The sequence below is a fragment of the Balearica regulorum genome, chromosome Z (genome assembly GCF_011004875.1).
Source record: "Balearica regulorum gibbericeps isolate bBalReg1 chromosome Z, bBalReg1.pri, whole genome shotgun sequence".
NCBI classification, from domain to species: domain Eukaryota; kingdom Metazoa; phylum Chordata; class Aves; order Gruiformes; family Gruidae; genus Balearica; species Balearica regulorum.
This window is the reverse complement of record NC_046220.1, coordinates 56,318,132-56,331,189: the sequence shown is the minus strand read 5'-3', so window position 1 is coordinate 56,331,189 and position 13,058 is coordinate 56,318,132. Positions and strand designations below refer to the sequence as shown.

The 13,058-nt window shown below is 39.8% G+C and overlaps 1 protein-coding gene across 2 annotated transcripts in view; it reads left to right on the top strand.

The window, feature by feature from the left end:
• SLC1A1 (solute carrier family 1 member 1) overlaps positions 1 to 13,058 on the top strand; it is a 55,615-nt gene that overhangs the window by 25,573 nt on the left and 16,984 nt on the right. For both annotated transcript variants that reach the window (XM_075741043.1, XM_075741042.1), the window contains exons 3-5: positions 5,369 to 5,461; positions 7,345 to 7,459; positions 12,541 to 12,583. In XM_075741043.1, coding sequence (XP_075597158.1) covers positions 5,369 to 5,461; positions 7,345 to 7,459; positions 12,541 to 12,583 — 251 coding nt within the window. The remainder of the gene's footprint in view (positions 1 to 5,368; positions 5,462 to 7,344; positions 7,460 to 12,540; positions 12,584 to 13,058) is intronic.

The following is a 13,058-nucleotide window of genomic DNA, read 5'->3' as shown; positions in this document are numbered from 1 at the left end:
ATCACAGAGGTTTCAGTCTAATCTAGTAGCTTAATATTGCTATAAACTGAAACAACTGGTTTCTTTATCTTTCATTTTACATTAACTGTTGTGATTTTGGGTATTTTTTACAACCTCTTTCCCCTACTTAGCTCTTGGCCTCAGCAACACTCAAAGACAACACAATCTGCAATCGAGTTACACAGGTGATGAAAGATATTTCCGTACAACTAGGTTGAAATTGCTGCATGGCAATGTAGCTAGTTGATGGCACTTTCCACTGCTCCTGTGTCAGGAGAGGAAGAGAATAGGAATTGACAGTTTTCTGAAGACATGCTTTGGACATAGTGAATGTGAAGCACATTGCTCTAGGATTTGTTACACGGTTCACAGTAGTTTATCCGATGCAGAGATATTTAATTACACTGCTCCACAGCACTTCTGCTGGCACACTAGTGCAGGGTTTGAAAGGTCTCAGCTGGACTTTTATTCAACAAAAACCTGTGGGTATTTCAAATTTCAGGGGCCATTTCGGAGTGGCAGACAGGGCTGGTTTGTGACTATGAGTTTGTCTGAATGGTTTACCTGACTCCAGTATCTGCAGAGGGGGTTTTTCATTAGCTACTTGGTTTCTTTTACCTGAAACGTTATGCATTATTGGCATTCCCAAAGGTCTGAATAGCTGTTTTTGAAAACTTAAAGGCAAGTACAGAAATCATTGGGAATCTTATTACATTTCCTAGGAAACAATAAGAAACCTATAGACCAACCTGGAAGCCGTGAAAAGAGGTTGACTCTGTTGGCGGTTAAACAAAGACACTCCTGTATTTAATGGGAGTGGAATTGTCATGGGACAGAAGAGAGGACAAAGAAAACCTGAGGACTGGTTTGTGTTCAGAATGTTCCAAAACAAACTTTCCAAGCAGCCAGGCAAAGAAAGATCACAAAAAGTTTAGAAAATAAATTTTCTGGATTTACATGAACCTTCAACAGCGTCAGTACCATTGAAACATATATTTCAATGATTTTTCAGGACTTCATTATAACTTCAACAGCACTTTTATAGCTTTGTTTAGGAACATTCTCTGTTCCCTGTTGACACCAAAATGGAAAAAAAAAAATCACTCTTGTCAGAGAGGAAATAGACAAGTAAATATTGGTCTTTCATGAAGTTGCAAGCATGTGTTATACTAAAATGTCATTTTTTTAAGTCTGTGAGAAACTAAAAGAATGATTCATGCTTCCACCAGTGGCTGATGGTAAAAATTTCTGGAACACTATGTTTCATATTTAGGGTCTGTTTTGTTTAAATCAGACTAGTCCCTTAGGTACAGTAGCTTTATACAGTAACATATTAGGGAAGCAGCTCTAAATATGTACAACAAATGAAGATTATGGAAGAAATTTCAGAGGGATTTCAAAAGTTGTAGGTGACTGATGGTGCTATCATCCAGTATTAACAGGACTCTTGGTTTGATGCATTTAACTAGGTAGACAGGGGTTCTAAAGTAAGAGTCAGAGAAGCTATGTGTCTTTAACTTTGCATGTATTCCACATGCAAAAATCAGTAGTTGAACACAACACAGAATTAAACTGGTCACTTATAATCACTCCATTTTTCCACTTCTGATTTTTTGCAAGTTTCACAATATTGTCGTCCTTTCTGGTTACTTTTTAAAGAGGAAGGTCCTGGGAATCCTCTAGTAATAGAGCAAAAATAGCAGCTATAAAAATAAAAGAAAATTACATGGGTAGGCTTCCTGGCAATACCGACCAAAAGATTCAAGTAAAAAAAGACCATACATAGAACAAAGAAAGTTATTGCAATGTAAGGAACAGCTGCATTAGAGTTTTCCTTTTTTTTTCACCAGCATTTTAAATGGGCTGTTTATGTTTCTTAGCCAAAGTATGTGCCTGTTCTGTTCTGTTGAGGGTCCTGTACCATCCTTAATCCCTGCTGTGTTTTGATGCCTTGATACTCTGTCAAACAAAATTATTAACATAATTCTTATTATTTATCCTTCCATCCTTTTCTCAAAAAAAAAAAAAAAAAGAAAAAATAAAAAGGTACATATACAGTGCAGCATTTCATTTTGGTAGGGTTTTGAGTTCCTGGGACAAGAAAGAAAAGATGCGAGAGACTTGATTTCACTGATTGTTTCCTTTTTTTATTCTTTTGCAAGTGTATGTTTTGCAAATTAGAGAAAATTGGGCAAAAAAAGAAAAACACAAAAAGTACAAAGAGCTTTGAGTTGGAGACTGTAACATAGAAAACATGGAAGCAGAATTGCAGAAGACAAGGCAGTTGATTTCTGTTCTGCTAAAATAATATGAGCAGAGAGGTACATAGATTAACAGATTTTAACACCAGTTGGTGTCTTTTGTGGTCATCTCCCTTAAGTCTTGTGTATCACAGCTGCAGAATTGCATTCCATGCTTCAGTAGCTGCAGCTGAATTAGAACACCGCTTGTAGGAAGATTTAAGGAACTAATCTGAAACACTGGAGTTTTGAAATGCCCAGGTATGGAGGAGAATCCATCATATCTGTTTAAATTCTGTACTACATTTACAGTTTATCTATTCAAACCTGTTTAAACAATTTAAAACTTGGGAATAGGCTGAGGGAGGGAAAGAGCAAATAAAATAGTTATAAAAGTTTAATAGTAATCGAAAGTAGACACCCAAGTTTAATTACACTGTTTCTGTGATCTTATCTTTCCTTACAACACTGCAGGCTTTCCATTTTGAGTAGCATGTGTGCAATCTTAGTGTGAGAAATAAGTTTTCTTATGAACTGAAATCAGTGTTAGTTGTATGTGTTGTTTACTACATCTTTCATTAACTCTCAGTTATGTCCAAAGAAATTATAAAGCCATGTTGTTTTTTCAAAATAAATTTAATTTTCAGTTGGCTTGAGAAGCAGGATCAATTATATATTATCAATTGCTCACTAATGACAGTAGAATATATCTGAAGGGAAATCTATTTTTATATATTGTGTTTTCCTATGTGTAACAAGCAAATATGAAAAAAAGGAGCTTAGCACCATAAAGCACCTAGTACGAACCTGTGTCTGTGGCACTTGTAGTGAATGCTACTTCATTCTCGGACTGGAAGCATAATCCTGAATACAGTTTTGTTTCAGAGTACAGCTGTTTTCAAAAAAACAAAACCAAACCCACACCTGTCATCCTCAGACCGTACTTGTACTTAGTTACATCTGCCTGCCTGATTTCCGTGTCTTTACAGCTACTAGCAAAACAGCACTGACATGACAGTGGAAGCACAAGCTGGATTCTAGCACAGCTCACTCACTAACAGGATCATTATCCAGTTTAAAAAGGCAGGGGCAAAGTTTTCCCTTAATTATACCTCTGTAACTTCAGTGATCGTGACAGTTTGCAAAGGGTTTTTGTTTGGAGCCAAAAGAATGGCTGTCACAGGAGCTTCGTGTCATACTAATTGTAGAATCTTTGTAACTCAATACTCCAGGGAAGTAACCTTGCATGATTATTAGGCTCTTGGCTAAGTCAGCAAGACTGTCAGGCAAAAAAAATCTTAAGGCAAGCTTTCTGAAGCACTCCATCACATGAAAAGGTTATTATCTTACCTCCACTGTCTGTCTAATTGATATTGACCGTTGATACAAGTTTTAGAATAAAATTCTTTTATTTCTAGTTTTTATGAACTTTTCATTAAAAGATATGGAACTGTGGCAATATCAGTTTGCTCTCTCTTACAAACATGATGTAAAGACTTCGAAGTTAATGTATCATGTGCAAAAGTTTCAACATTGACAGCCTTTGAAACCAGCTCTTCTATTGTCCACTGAACCTGTTATTTATTACTATCCATTCTCAAGAGTTCTCGCTGCCGTAATTTCCACAGCTGTGCCCACAGCAATACGAAGTCCTCCTTTCTACCTGTTTTTTCCCTGTTCCCAAGGTGAGAAATAGAAATGATGGCCCAGATTCTGTGTCCATTCTGTTGTTTGTGCCTCAAGCAATATCCTTAGTGCTGACAGCCTCCTGTAATAGCAGTGGCATTACTTTTTTCTGTGCACTGGTCTGTATTCCCTTGCCATATGAGTAGTTCTTCTATTATCCTTATTTACTGTACAAGTGATATAGTCTTTACATCATAATTTCTGCATGTATACGTAGTTCTTCTGTAGTCAGTCTGATAATATGCTATCCCATGGAAGACCCAAAAATAATCAAACAGATGATGAAACAAAATAACCTTCAGTGTCCCCTCCCAGTACTGTTTGCATTTTGAATAACAATTAACAGAACAAGTAAGGTATTATATGAAAGCTCTAGGCAGAAGTTGTTACTGCTGTTAATATTCCTTCTGAAAGAGACATCACCACATGGTTGAAGTATGCTTGCTGAGATCTTTTTTGAGCTCAAAGATCAGTAAGTTACATTTATGTCAGAAATATCTTTTGATTTTTCTCCATTAGTTTTTGAAACTTCATTTTTTTCCTACAAAATCATGCTTCTTGAAGTTAAATATCCTCATGGTATTTTTGCTTTCCTATACAAGGGAATCTGGCCAGTCTTTGATAATATGACTCAATAAACATAAAAATATAAATGGATCGCAAATGTATAATAAAGAGATAGCAGTGAATTATTAACTAGTGTGGTTATAGACGGTCAAGTTTTACAGTCACAATGCTCATTTTACCCTGGTTACTGAATTGTTTGTGTACAGATATAACTGTAAATCTTTTAAACAATTGAAAAATACTTCATGAGCAGTTTGATATAATATTGTTGCCAGAAGTTAGGTTGACCTCAGTATATAACACTGGCAATGACAGATGCAGGCAGAGGAGTGGGAGTAGCCCAGACTTCAGAAAAGCTTTAGTCAAAAAAAAAAAAAAAAAAAAAAAATAAACCTGTTAATGAAAGCAAGCCCACCAAGAATGAGCTTTAACTGTCTGTATGTGCCCTTGAGCAACCTAGGGTAACAGCCCTGAGCAGCCCTTTCCCCTGGCTTTTAGTTTTAAGGCCAAAACGTTACAGATCTGAAGAAAGTCAAACTATTATATAAGTGAATATGGAAATAAATTGTAACATACTTTAATAAACCCAAGAAGTCTAATTCATCGCAAACATCAGGGAATCAGAAAAGCTCAATTATGTTTTTCCCAGAAAAATCCAGGGGAAAATGGATTTTTGCAGAGAAGCAGAAGCAAATACATTGGTCTGCTACAGATATTTTTCAGAAGTGCAACTGGCAATTAGGTATTTAAAAATATCTTGAATAAGGAAAAAATTCCTGCATAGAAATAAGAGAATAAATAATTGTCTCTACAAAAATAACAAGTTTCTTCTAAGATTGTTTTTAAGTGCTTTGTTTTTGTGGTTCTTTTTGCAGGTGTTGCTGCTTTGGATTCCAGTGTTTCTGGGAAGATTGGTTTGCGAGCAGTCATATATTATTTCTGCACTACAGTCATTGCTGTAATACTAGGTACTCTGTGCTCCTATAACTTTCCAAATCCTCAGCATCACCTAATTACAAGTATATAGCAGTGTGACATTACTAATTTCCCAAGACAGGATGGGGAGAAGAGACAGAAATCATAGCAAACTTCTTGACATACTTGTAGCCAGATACAGGGAGAAGTTAGTCCCACTGTTCACAGTTGGGCTGTATTCATATCCAATATGAAACCACAGGCAATTTCACCACATATTTCAGGTCAGGGAAGATTAGGAGCTGTCTGCTTAGGTGAATAGTGGCCAGCAGTTGGAAAGCTGAATGAATATCAAAGGCCAGCCTTAACTACAAAGTGAATTTCTTCAACAGCAAAATGATAGATTGTTGCTGATTCTCCAGTGCAAGAATGCATAATGTGTCTCAGTGGAAAGAATGACAGAAAATACTGCTTTCCTTGTCATCTCATTTCCTTCCTAAAAGGTTTTTGTCCCCTCTGTCACTGCCAGACGCCTCTCCTACCTCTCTGAAGTCCACATCTCCTCTTGCAGAAAGTTCATTCCGTACAAGCAACCATGAAATCTTCCATGTTTCCTTAAACATCTTCAGCCTGCCTTCTTAAATAAGAACTAAAATTAAACCGTCCTCTGTCACCTGTTATGTAGTTTATGGCTTATCTTTTATTTTGTTGAGCCTGAGTGAATACTCTGCCTACATATCACTCACTAAAAAGAAACAGGTATTTATTTATTTACCTGAAGGACAAAATGTACATCGTATGCGGCCTACTTGTAAAGCAAAGCAGTATTTAACAATAGAAAAAGAATCACATACAGACATATAAGGCCAGATTAGTTTCTACAGATTGCATCATTGAGAATAATATATCATTGCAGTTACACCGTTCAGGCTATCATCTCATCTGCCGGGAACTTTTCTGTGAATACATAGTGAGGAAAATTAATAAAGACAAACATTAACATGTATCTAACTTTGAAATTGTCCCTATCCTGAGAGAGGGGTTAAACCAGGCAATCTCCAGAGGTCCCTGCTATTCTAAGTTACTCTGTGATGCTATGACATTACTTGTTTCTTTGTGCAGAGTTAGACAAATTCAGTTCTGCTTTTATTCACAGCTGTCATTAGAAAGCCTTGTTCTTGTCTGATTGAAGAGTAATCCAAATACCTTTCCTCCTACACTGAGATTTAGTAGTTTCATTTGCTTTAGCTTTGTTTGGATTTGGGGGAGAAAAAAAAGAGAAAGAAAAAGTAATGTACATTTGGAAAGGCCAAGTATTTAATATAATAGTAAAAATGCCTAAAATGAAGCCACTAAAGCAAATGGAAAATTTGTCATTGGTTTCAGTATTCACAAGGTCAAAGCCAGTATTTCTTACTCGTAATTTTTTATTTCAGTCTGTTTCTGAAACCCTTTTCTTATATAACTTCATTGCTAACTAACTACCAAAACATCCTCTTGTACTTTGGGGTACACAGGAAAACACACTTGTATTCATATCTGAAAGCTAGTAACAAGAAGAGCTGCATAAAGGAAAAGGTAAATAGGAATTCAAAATATCACCATGCAAAAGTTGCAGAACAATTCAGCTGAAGCCCAGCTGAAGTAATTTATGCTCCTGGTAAGCACTAGTGATTTAGTATCATGCATGCAAAAACAAAACGAGTGTCCGAGTCCAGTGGCAAGGCTACAAGTAGCTCCCGTGTTGGGGGAACCCACACATTTAAGGACACCACCTGTAGACTTCTTTTCTCTGAACAGCCCTGCCTGACACCCAGGTGAGTTTAGCTCATGGTGAGTTTAGCTCATGAGGAATGTAGCTACACGGGATACAGTGAGGCAGGATGCATCGGTGCCTCTGCTTACACTGTGAGCTCTTCTGGTTCTTCTTCTGCAGGGATTGTCTTAGTTGTGACCATTAAACCTGGAGTGCCTCAAACAGCAAATGAGATTGACAGGGTGGGCAGTACCCCAGAAGTCAATACGGTTGACGCCATGCTGGATCTGATCAGGTAAGGTTTTGGTTTTTAGTTTCCATACCCTTGTTGCAGAAATCCAAACAAATACAAAAAAAGTTGTGATGTGTAATACAATAAAATCTTTCTAATGTTGTTTGGATGAATAAGGAGAGAATAACTTATATTCTAACAGGTTAGCCATTTTAGAGTATATTCAAAGCAGTTTGTTAAAAAAAAATTCTCTTTACACCATAGACTTTGGTTAATAAACCAATGACAGCAAAAATTCCGTCTTTTGCAGAAATTGATGTGCAAGATTTTTGTATTTTGAAGAAAATATCCAGAAAGGATTGAATGGTTGGTGGGTTACTGACTGGCAGCTTCTGTGTCATCCAGCATAGACAGCCACCTGAAATGGCAGTGTTGTGTTTCCCCTCCTCAAAACAGGATGCAGCGTAACACACACACTATGCAAAGGTTTCTTAGGGTTGCACAGTCAACAAGTTTGCTGCATCATCAGTATCTAAGGCAACCTTACAATGAGTCTTTCCCCATCAGCATTCTGGAAAATGGTAGATCACAGAATCATAGAATGGTTATATATAGAGATACATAAATGGTTATATATATAGATACATAAAGTCGTGAGAAGAAGGAAACTCCTAGAAAAGTCTGTAGAAGACTTCACCAGGTTTTCAGAGCTAATGTATTTTAGAAATTAGAAAAAAAAATCACAAAAAAGGGCTGTGTTTCCAACAGTGGCTAAGTAGTTCCCACAAAAATGTTTCTGTGGATTGTTTTTTTCTCCATCTGCAATTCTGTATCAATATTCCTGCCCACTATTTTATTTTTGTAGAATTTTACTAAATCTGTCATGTAAGAATCAACTGCCACATATCTAAAATTGGCTTTCTCAGCATTTCTTATGTCAGGAAATGTGAGTGGTGTTTGCAGATGCAACTCCAGATACAGTTCTTTGACATTTGTAAAATATACATATGCGTATATACATATATAGAATCATAGAATTCAGGTTGGAAAAGATCATCAAGTCCAACCATTAACCTAGCGTTGCCAAATCCACCACTAAACTATGTCCCTAAGCACCACATCTCCATGTCTTTTAAACACCTCCAGGGAAGATGACTCACGCAGTTCCCTGGGCAGCCTGTTCCAATGTATGTATTTGCCTTGAAAAAATCACTGTCCTATTTAATAGCAAATGTCTGCTATCATCTGGGGCATCTCTGCCCCAGCACACATCAAGGTGGACCTCTTTGAGAATAACTCAGCTTCTCTGAGGTTTGTATGTGAGTTAACAGTCCTCAACCCCAAAGCCCCATGTTTTACAACCCACAGCTCTTCCCAGCCTCTGTCCTCTCCTGCCTGTGCATGACCAAAATGGCAGCTCCTTGGATGGCTCATCTCATTCCTCATGGTTACTTGCCCAGGAATCAATGAAAGAAACCGCAATCAGGTGCCTTATAAAACATAATGCAGTCTGTTACCAGTAGCTTCCACATGAACATTTCCACACATACTCAGAGGGCTGGTGTAGTTCCATGCACAAAAAAGTCTTCCAGTAGTAAGAAGTGATGTGATTTGTACCTCAGAGTAGTTTGGGGTTTTGCTACAGTTGCTCAACGACTTGTAAACAAATTTAAGACTGTAAATTAGGAATCTGAAATCTGAAATTATCTTTTGAAGGAATTATAGTTACTTTTCCTACTTATTTATATTCATCAGATTTAAGATCCAAACCCAGACAGTCTTGGAAAGATTAAAGGAAATCCTAGGTTTGTACTCTTGCCTTTCATAGAATCATAGAATCACAGAATGGTTTGGGTTGGAAGTGACCTCAAAGATCATCTAGTTCCTACCCCCCCGGCCATGGGCAGGGACACCCTCCATTAGACCAGGTAGCCCAAAGCCCCATCCAACCTGGCCATGAACACTTGCAGGGATGGGGCATCCGCAACCTCTCTGGGCAACCTGTTCCAGTGCCTCACCACCCTCACAGTAAAGAATTTCTTTCTAACATCTAATCTAAATTGACCCTCCTTCAGCTTAAACCCATTACCCCTTGTCCTGTCACTACACTCCCTGATAAACAGTCCCTCACCAGCTTTCCTGTAGGCCCCTTCAGGTACTGGAAGGCCACAATTAGATCTCCCCGGAGCCTTCTCTTCTCCTGGCTGAACAACCCCAACTCTCTCAGCCTGTCCTCACAGGAGAGGTGCTCCATCCCTCTGATCAGCTTTGTGGCCCTCCTCTGGACTCTCTCCAACAGCTCCATGTCTTTCTTGTACTGGGGCCCCCAGAGCTGGACGCAGTACTCCAGGTGGGGTCTCACAAGAGTGGAGTAAAGGGGCAGAATCGCCTCCCTCGACCTGCTGGTCATGCTTCTTTTGATGCAGCCCAGGAAGCCCTTTCAAGAAATTTTGCCTTGAAAACTTGAAAAAGAAAGGCACGAGTTCATGAAAGATCTGGAAGGGAGATAAAGACTTCTGCTTCAATATATAAACTGTTTTTTTCCACACTGGACTGGGTATTCTATAAATAATTAATGCTTTTTTCTGCAATCGTTTGAATCTGAAATTTGTGGTTGAAAAGGAGGCACACAGCTGTAATAACATGCAAATCTTCCATCAGCCAAGATCAGTTTCAGAATTCAAAACTATGATAGACATTAAACATCTGATTCTTCCAGCACAACATTTATAACAGTTCTTATTTTTTTTCTAGCTATATTTGACAAATCTTATAGAAATGGTGTGTCCTATATTCCTCATGCAAATCATACAATCATAGAATCATGGAGTGGTTTGGGTTGGAATGGACCTTAAAGATCATCTAGTTCTAACCCTGCTGCCATGGGCAGGGACACCCTCAACTAGACCAGGTTGCCCAAAGCCCCATCCAACCTGGCCTTGAACACTTCCAGGGAGGGGGCATCCACAACTTCTCTGGGCAACCTGGTCCAGTGCCTCACTGCTCTAACAGAAAATATTTTTTTCCAAATACCTAATCTAAACCTACCCTCCTTCAGCTTAGGGCCATTACCTCTTGTCCTGTCACTACATGCCCTTGTCAACAGTCCCTCTCCAGCTTTCTTGTAGGCCCCTTTTAGGTACCGGAAGGCTGCAATTAGATCTGCCTGGAGCCTTCTCCTCTCCCGGCTGAACAACCCCAACTCTCTCAGCCTGTCTTCATAGGAGAGGTGCTCCAGCCCTCTGATCATTTTTGGGGCCCTCCTCTGGACTCACTCCAATAGCTCAATGTCTTTCTTGTACTGGGGCCCCCAGAGCTGGACGCAGTACTCCAGGTGGGGTCTCACAAGAGCGGAGTAAAGGGGCAGGATCACCTCCCTCGACCTGCTGGTCATGCCTCTTTTGATGCAGCCCCAGGACACCGTTGGCTTTCTGGGCTGTGAGCATACATTGCCTGCTCAGGTTGAGCTTCTCATCCACCAACACACCCAAGTCCTTCTCCTCAGGGCTGCACTCAATCCATTCCCCCCCAGTCTGTAGTTGTGCTTGGGATTGCCCCAACCCATGTGCAGGACCTTGCACTTGGCCTTGTTGAACTTCATGCAGTTTGCACAGGCCCACCTCTCCAGCCTGTCAAGGTCCCTCTGGATGGCATCCCTTCCCTCCGGCATGTTGAGCACACCACACAGCTTGGTGTCGTCGGCAAACCTGCTGAGGATGCACTCGATCCCACTGTCCAGGTCGCCGACAAAGATGTTGAACAATGCCGGTCCCAGTACTGACCCCTGAGGAATGCCATTTGTCACTGCTCTCCACTTGGATGTTGAGCCATTGACCACAGCTCTTTGAGTGCGTCCATCCAGCCAATTCCTTATCCACCGAGTGGTCCATCCATCAAATTCATGTCTCTCCAATTTAGAGACAAGAATGTCATGTGGGACGGTGTCAAAAGCTTTACACAGGTCCAGCTAGATGACATCAGTTGCTCTTACCTCATTCACCAACGCTGTAAGCCCATTGTAGAAGGCCACCAGATATGTCAGGGATGATTTACCCTTAGTGAAGCCATGTTGGCTGTCACCAATCACCTCCTTGTTTTCCATGTGCCACAGCTTCTCAAATACGATGCAGAGTGGCTTAGCCACTTCATCCACCACTTCCCTCAGGTCCTGCAGATGCATCTCATCGGGTCCCATGAACTTGTGCACTTTCTGGTTACTTAGATGATCTTGAACTTGATCTTCTCTTACAGTGGGTGGTTCTGCATTCTCCCAGTCCCTGCCTTTGCCTTCTGCAACTTGGGTGGTGTGGCTAGAGGCCTTGCCAGTGAAGACTGAGGCAAAAAAGTCATTGAGTACCTCAGTCTTCTCCATATCCCAGGTAACCAGGTCTCCCGTTTCCTTCCAAAGAGGGCCCATATTTTCCCCAGTCTTGCTTTTATCTCTGACGTACCTATAGAAGCTTTTATTGTTGCCCTTGATGTCCCTGGCCAGATTTAATTCTATTAGGGATTTGGCTTTCTTAACCTGATCCCTGGCTGCTCAGACACTTTCCCTGTATTTCTCCCAGGCTACCTGCCCTTGCTTCCACTTTCTGTAGGCTTCCTTTTTGTGTTTGAGTTTGTCCAGGAGCTCCTTGTTTATCCATGCAGGCCTCCTCCCGGTGTTTTTGCCTGACTTCCTCTGTTGCGATGCATTGCTCCTGAGCTTGGGGGTAGGTGATCCCTGAATACTAACCAGCTTTCTTGGGCCCCTCTTCCCTCCAGGGCTTTGTCCCATGGTACTCTACCAAGCAGATCCCTGAAGATGCCAGTATCTGCTCTCCTGAAATCTAGGGTAGTGAGCTGGATTGAGATGAAGCAGCAGGGTAAAAAACCACTGGGTTTATTAGCTTACCAGCAGTAATGTCAAATACTGAGAAATAAGCCTGAAAATTCAACAGTAGGAAAACAGCCAACTGATCGTTGGGAGTACTGAAGCCTTAATTTCTTTTGATTTTATATCTGATGGTGCTAAATAAACTGCATTCTGGATAAAGGAACACAACCTGATCTGTTTTTCAAGCAGCAGATTTTATCATTTTGTTTATATAAACAAATTCTTTTTAGTATGCTATAATGTTGAAATGCCTCTACTTTTTTAACAGGAATATGTTCCCAGAAAATCTTGTCCAGGCCTGTTTTCAACAAGTAAGTTTGAACATTCCTTTTTGCTACTGTAGTTTTCATTGCTAACTACAAATTGTTCTTAAGTTTTATCTCCCCAAAAACTATGTCACAATTATTTCTGAGCAGTCCAGGAGTATCTTAATCTCCCATAAAAAGACTTTTTTGAATGTATCTTGGTTTCATTTCCATAATGATAAACACACTGTTATCAGCTATTAAGTCCTTGATCATCCCTTGCAAAAAGACACTCTTTAGGAGCTGGGTGCAGAAACTAAGCAGTGTATAAGACAAGATTTTTTCCTTTTGGGGCAGAGAGTTAGAAGACCCATGTCATGAGGATCTATTTCCTAGTTGAAATGTGTATAACTAAACCCTCACCTGATGTGTTTCACATCTAATGTCCATTACCAGACCTGATGATCCATCTTAAAGAAAAGGCAACCAATTGGTAGAGTCTATTTGAGACATCTTTCAGAAAAAATGAGATTTACAAGAT